Source organism: Carassius carassius, chromosome 21, assembly GCF_963082965.1.
Source record: "Carassius carassius chromosome 21, fCarCar2.1, whole genome shotgun sequence".
Classification (NCBI taxonomy): domain Eukaryota; kingdom Metazoa; phylum Chordata; class Actinopteri; order Cypriniformes; family Cyprinidae; genus Carassius; species Carassius carassius.
In genome coordinates, this window is record NC_081775.1 from 730,001 (window position 1) to 737,500 (window position 7,500).

General features: G+C 37.2%; 1 protein-coding gene across 2 annotated transcripts in view; it reads right to left on the reverse strand.

The window, feature by feature from the left end:
• The window catches only part of plxnd1 (plexin D1), an 81,411-nt gene that overhangs the window by 60,038 nt on the left and 13,873 nt on the right, over nt 1-7,500 (reverse strand). For both annotated transcript variants that reach the window (XM_059502954.1, XM_059502953.1), the window contains exons 6-9: nt 6,382-6,559; nt 6,034-6,142; nt 2,658-2,757; nt 772-870 (exon numbers count right to left, since the gene is read on the reverse strand). In XM_059502954.1, the coding sequence (XP_059358937.1) occupies nt 772-870; nt 2,658-2,757; nt 6,034-6,142; nt 6,382-6,559 (486 nt within the window). The remainder of the gene's footprint in view (nt 1-771; nt 871-2,657; nt 2,758-6,033; nt 6,143-6,381; nt 6,560-7,500) is intronic.

Here is a 7,500-nt window from a genome sequence, read left to right on the forward strand (position 1 = left end):
TCATTATCATGATAATCCATGTCCAAGAGTCAATTTCCTCGGATGAGATGGTTTTTATTCGTTACTTATTTGACACGATGCTATAAACACACACTGACCTCATCGAGCTTTTACTTTGGCACTTCCGGCATTTTGAATTTGCATATTAGCTAAATATTTAATTTCACCCGAAACATTTAGATTTAACATTTAGATTTAGATTTAGCATTTAGATTTAACATTTAACATTTAGGTTTAACATTTAATATTTATATTTAACTATTTAAAATATCTCTAGAGTTGAGAAATATTGTTGTAAATATGCTAAAAAGTGACCGTCAAAAATTCATACCGTTTTTTTTACATTGTTTGAAGCTAAATGTGACAAAATGTTGCTGTTATTTTCAGCATGAGCCGCTTTACAAACGGTGCCCTATACAAAAGAGCCGGGCAAACCACAGCCTGGTTGTGTGTGTGTGTGTGTGTGTGTGTGTGTATTCCGGTTTACTGTATATGGTTTATAGGATCTACATAATCTACATAATGAAATTGGTACTACAATGTAAACATGCGTCCCATAAACCAAAAGGATTAAAAACACACTAGAGTGTTTAGAGAGCACTAAAGTGTGTTTTATGAAATTCAACAAATGCCTGTAGTTGTGTGTGAGGGGGAGGTTTAGGTGTAGGGTGATAGAAAATACAGTTTGTACAGTAGAAAAACCATTACGCCTATGGAGAGTCCCTGTAAACCACAAATACAAGTGTGTGTGAGCAGACACTGGAGTCCTACATGCTCTATGTTCTTGAGCTCCAGGGTGAAGACATGAGTGCTTCCAGAGGGCAGTGGAGGAACATCATAGGCCACCATCCTGGGACAGGACCAGGAATTCTGGGACAGAAACAAGAGGTGAGAACAAATGAGATTCAACCAAACAATAGTGAGTGGTGTTTAGAGAACTAGGAATGTGTGTGTGTGTGTGTGTGTGTGTGTCAACACCAGAGGAAGGGTAGGCACAGTTAAAATGCAAACATCAGTTATTTATGGCACTACAAGCACAATCACACCACATTCTGTGCCTCACTGTGTTTTTTTATGGAGTGTTAGAATATGAGAAAAACTGCTGCGTGGTGACCAAAACGTCTCTTGAATTGCCACATATTTTCCAGCAGTCTGCTTTAATGCATGTTATTTTCAAAGTCAAAATGAGAGACACATTGAAATCATTCTTTTGTGCTCCATAGACAAACGTTAACATTAACACCTCTAGACTTCCTCTTCTTTCCAACCATAACAATTATTGAAACTAAACCATTAAACTTCTGAAATCATCATGGTTTTCGGTCATTTTAGCTCTTATCTATGTGTAAACTTCTCTGTTTCACCATCATTTGTTCATATGAGTGTCATATAAAGATCATTTTGCTTGTTCTAATCAGAAATCACAGTTTTCAGTTTAAACATGGTTTCGTTCAGTTTGTTTAAAAGCAAGTAACAGGGACCAGCTTTACTGACTCTTATTCTGGGTTCTAGTCGTTTATTCTGGTGAACACAAACAATATGATGCACATGCAAAAAATACATCACAATATACATTAATGCCTTTCAGAGTTGTCTTTATTTATAGTAGCAGAGAATGCAATCCCAGCATGCACTGCAACAAGCTCGGGGAAATAATTCATTCAAGGTAGTTGACAGAGTTAGAGAAAGTTCAGTTTAATACTGAAATCTGCTTAATCAACATATCTGCTTTAGACACAAGCCAAAATATGACTGAATTAAGTACTGAATAAGAAAAGGTCCTTAGGTGTATTGAGAAAAGTTATCCCTAGTAAAAAAGTAATATATTTACAAAACGTTTATTTCATACTAATTCTAGTTCAAATCTATTAATATATTTACTGAAAGATAACTCAATACGTATGGATATATATATATATATATATATAAACATTATTTGGTGTAATACTTGTGCACCATGCACATTTCTTAATATTAAGTCTAAAATTGTATTTACATTTTAAATTCAAGTTTTAATGAAACTTTAGATGAGGATTGTATGATTTTTGAATAATATCAGTCTTTAAATGTAAGATATTCCGAGTGTAGCTGAAGTATATTTGCGATAGCTCCTCTTTATCACAATCAGATGTTCTTCAGTATATCTTTAGATGGAGCTTAGCACTACTTCTGCACAGTTAAAGTGCATCAAGAACAAAATGAGTTGTTTAGCATGCTTTAATAGATAAAATGAAATACATTTTTTTTTCAAATACAATTAAGTATATTTATTGTTTTTATAAGTATATTATTAAGTATATTATTTAATTTTGTCTTTTGTAAGCATATTTTAGTGTTACACTGAACATTTATCTTGCTCCATCCACTACCTTGAAAGAATTACTTCCCTGAGCTTGTTGGAGTGCATGCTGGGATTGCGTTCTCTGCTGAGGACACATTATTCATGTGTCACGTCTATGATGAGGTGCGGATGGGTGCCGCTCGAGGGTTTGGACAGAGAATCAATCCGTACTACATTCTCTGGCCTTACCTTGGAATAAGCACTATAAAAACTGAAGATATCTGATCTGACACTTAAATCACATTTGCCTTGATGTGAACCTAGTGTAAGGTGCTATATGCATGAGCAGATGAGTGTGTGACGCAGCGCCGCTCACCTCCAGAAGGACATGCGGAGTGCTTTCTTTGCTGGAAACACACAGATTGAGCTGTGGATCCCAGTAACAGCGCCAGGCCGTGCTCAGACAGCTTGTGCACCTGCAGGACACACACACACACACACACACACACACACACTATCTCATCAAGGACGGACCTTCACTCTGAGGGTTTACATATTCAAGTCAGAGTGCACGAGTACATACTGTATGAAATAGCCAGCTTGGACAATATTTACACACTATCATGAAATAAGCTTGTGTTACATGGCTTTTTGCTGAATAGCAGCACAGTTTTTTTCAAACTCTAGAGCACATTCTTCACTATTTCTCAGCACAGAAACAGCTGTAACACATGTGCAGGTGTTGTGTGTGTGTGTGTGTGTGTGTTTCTGAGTGAGAAATGAATTCATATGACTTGAAAGATGTCATGAATGTATTTAGTGTCAAAGCAATGATAAACAATCCACAGTTCAGCCACACAGATGATGTTTCGCTCACTGAAAGAGTGACCTAAGTACTGAGAAACGGATATTAGTCATTGTAAAAAACTAAGAGAAAGCAGTCCGTGTGGAAGTATAAATGTGTTCTTGAAGCAGTGCTTCTCAAAAGATTTTAGATCACATCCCCTGTTAAACCATACAGAAATCAGGTGGATTGAGAAGCTCTGCTTTAGGACTGCAGAAACGTGTTCAACTACTTACACGTAAAATAATTATTTAATTTAATTACAAAATAAATGTAACTGTAATGCTTTATATTTTAACACTAATTGTTTTGTTTTTTCCAGAGCATTGTTGGATGTCAGTGTTTTCTGTCATAATTATGAAAAGAACAGTATCATAGCTATTCAACTATATCTTCTGATTTTAAATCTGTATTTAACCTCAGAACAATCTCAAAGTAAAAATTGGTGCTAAAGTCTGATTTTGTGGTGGCTGTGCTTGATTACTTCTTATTACTTTTCTTAATTTCTATTGAATGTTTTCAGTTGTTAATCAGTTAATCAAATGTAATCAGTTACATTAATAAAGTAACTGAAATAGTTACATTACTTATTACATTTTAATTTACTTTTAATTAGGGCCCGAGCACCGATGGTGCGAGGAACCTCTTGTATCTGCTTTGTCTATTCTTCTTCTTCTTCTTCTTCTTCTTCTTCTTCTTCTTCTTCTTCTTCCCAACAGGAAGTCGGTTATTTTTAATAATTTGAGCAAATTTTGTGTAATTTTGCTCATTTCCATGTGTTGTACTTTAACGAACTCCTTCTAGAGATTTCTTCAAATCAACACCAAATTTGGTATGCCTAATCTAAAGGCTTTTGCGATGTTAAATTGTGAAGATCTTGAGGTTTCGTTGAAGGACGTGTCTGTGGCGGCCTGGCGAATTTCGATGATTCGCCATGAAAAATGAAGTTGCTATAACTCAGACATACAATGTCCAATCTGCCCCAAACTTCACATGTTTGATGAGACTCCGAACCTGAACAGATTGACATGCCCATATTCAGTTATAGTCATAGCGCCACCTATTGGCAACAGGAAGTGACATATTTTACACTGCGACTAACTACTCCTAGAAATTTTATGACATCAATGTCTTTTTTGTGGTCAGTCTAATCTAAAGGCCTGTGCGATGTTAAGTTGTGAAGATCTTGAGTTTTCGTGAAAAGGCGTGTCCATGGCGCCGTGACGAAGTTCGATGTGTCGCCATGGGAATAAAAGATGTTATAACTCAGGCATAAAATGTTCGATCTTCCCCAGACTCCGCATGTTCGATAAGAGTCCTGGCCTGAACACATCTGAAGGCCAATATTCCACTATAATGATAGCGCCACCTGCTGGCAACAGAAAGATGGGCACATATATGGAATATACTTTGATATATTCCACTTATATTTATGAGTTTAAATGCATATTTCTCACTGTTCACCTTTTTACTAAAGCCACTCGCTGCTGGTGAGCCCGGGTGTGAGGACCCATTTATCGCTGCTTGCAGCTTCAATCTAACTTGTAATTAACTAACTGGTAACTTGTAATTTGTAACTGATTACTTTTCCAAAGTAACCTTCCCAAGACTGTACATGAGTGTGGAAAAAACCAGACAACTGTCTGAAGACCGCTTACTGACCGTCCCGCATGACTGCAGGAGCACACAGATACACAGATACAGAAGAGCGGCCGAGTCTCTCAGTAAACGAGTGCATGACTGACTAACAGACCAGAGATCAGAAAGAGACTGTGTCAAACAGTGCTGAGAATCTTCTCATCCTCAGAAACACTGATGAGTGTCAGCGGAGCCACACAACTACCCCAACATTCATCACACCGCTATCACAGACTGAACGAAGCACTGTGTTTGTTTAAGATAAACTCCAGCACTGCTCTGTGTGTGTGTGTGTGTGTGTGTGCGTGCGAGTGTGTGTGTGTGTGTGTGTGTGTGTGTGTGTGTGTGTGTGTGACCTGACATCATCTCAAACACCGTTATCACAAACACTCTTCAATCACAAACAAGTCTTTCTCTCTTTCTTTTTAAAAACACCTACACTTCAGTTCATGTTTTGCATAAAGAAAATCTTAGTTTTAAGACTTTGTAAAGTAATATTTTCGCCGTTGGAGAATCCGGCTTAATTTAGCATTTGAGAGTCATATATAGATCAGTGTGAAGAGTGTGAATGATTTAAACTGTTAACATGTGGATAATGCAGAAGATGCTGTTACAGATATGAAGTTATACATTGCGCTGCCTCTCCTGTGGCTCTGAGCTTATTATCACCTTCAGAAATGAGCAGATGTAAATGAACTGACACAGACCTGACAGGCATGAAGCACATTTACACCACTCTTTCCATCTGAACACTGTGCTCTATGATAACAGCATGTGTGCTGTGACATTTCTGTGAGTAGAAATGTGCAACAGACTTTACTATATCTTTACTACACCACAATATGGATTTGTGTGGAATATAATGTTACACTTCATAGACGCAAAGTGAAATCCACTGGTTTATGAATAATCTTGTCAAGTTCCAAATTAAAAGAAAGAGATGAAGTACCTTTCATTCACTGGATTATCTTAAACAAAATATCATCATATACTGTAGTTATGTAATATCAAATGCCAGAAGATCTTGACCGTGTGTGGACATTTTTTATGTCCCCTTGAGGAAAAAAAGCTTGTAAATCACAAATAATTGTTTTGAGAATGTAAAAGTGCCTGTAGTTGTGTGTGAGGGGATGTTTATGTGTTGGGTTAGAGTAAGAGGATAGAAAATGCAGTTTGTACAGTAGAAAAACCAGTATGCTTATGTAATGAACCCATAATGATAGGAATAACCAGTGTGTGTGCGTGTGTGTGTGTGTGTGTGTTTACTCACGCAGTTTTGAAGTGGATTTGTCCTGTTCTATTACACTCATAAATGGTGAAATTTCCAGAAACCACAGAAACATTATTAACCCTGATGGCCACGGGGATGGTGACATGATCTAAACACAGACAAATCATTCTACACAACATACACAACACACTAAACATATTCTGGACTGAAATTTCAATAATGTCTCAGCATGTTCTAGCAAAATACATGAAGAAGATTGTACATTATGTGTTTCTGGCTGCTTTTTACCTTTGACAGCCTTAGAAACATTCAGTACATTTATATAAGAACAATTTCAGCTGGAATTATTAAGCAAAGATTCAGAGTAGGCTGTGTTTGTGTATGTACCTGTGTCGAAGGGGATTGTGGGATACATGTGTGGGGGTGGAAGAGGGCAGGTCTGGATCTGGGTTGTGCCATAGTCCAGATGTACGGTGGCGTTTGTGGTGATTCCCATGCCATAATCACACTCCAACTGCAGACCCTGCAGATCCGGCACACTGCCATTGATCAGGATCCCCACGTCCTAAGAGGAGCAGATAATTAGCACATGGTACTATTGTACATGCTTCACAGTTCACACACACACACACACACACACACACAAGGATCACATCATACTTATATGACCACCATCAATTCGTAGCAGTGAATGAAGAGGTATCATGCCAATCACAAGTGCAGTATGGAGTACCTCAAGGCTCAGTACTAGGACTCTTACTTTTCACAATTTACATGTTATCTCTGGAAGATATTATTAGGAAATATGGTCTTTCTTTGTTATACTGATGACATTCAGCTCTATATTTCTTAGTGGCCCGGAGAAACATACCAATTTGCAAAACTATGACTAGTATTTTTTTTACTCTTAAATTCTTAAAAAAACAAAGGTGTTAATTATAGGACTGAAAACCTCAGCATGTAATAACCTAGAACAGTTTGTCATCGGTTAGGAAACTAGGTGTGCTATTTAATAGCAATCTTTCCTTTGAAAGCTAAGTTTCTAGCATTTGTAAAAACCATATTTTTTTCCATCTTAAAAATATCAGAATCAGAATGAGCTTTATTGCCAGGTATGTTTACACATACGAGGAAATGTTTTCATGACAAAAGCTACACAGTGCAACAGAATGAGAGCAACAGAACAACAACAACAACAACAAAAAATAAAAAAATGTTCAGGAGGCAGACACACTCTTGCAGTTTAAATCTAGATTAATAACCCATCTCTTTAACCTGGTTTACACATAACACACTAATACGCTTCTAATATCCAAATCCGTTAAAGGATTTTTAGGCTCCATTAATTAGGTAAACCGGAACCGGGAACATTTCCCATATACACACTCACTCACTCAGGTTGTGTTTCCATGTTTTATGGGGACTCTCCACAGGCGTAATGGGTTTTTGACCTTTTGTATTTTTTCTGTCATCCTACACCTTAACCTACACTTCACATGAAACTTT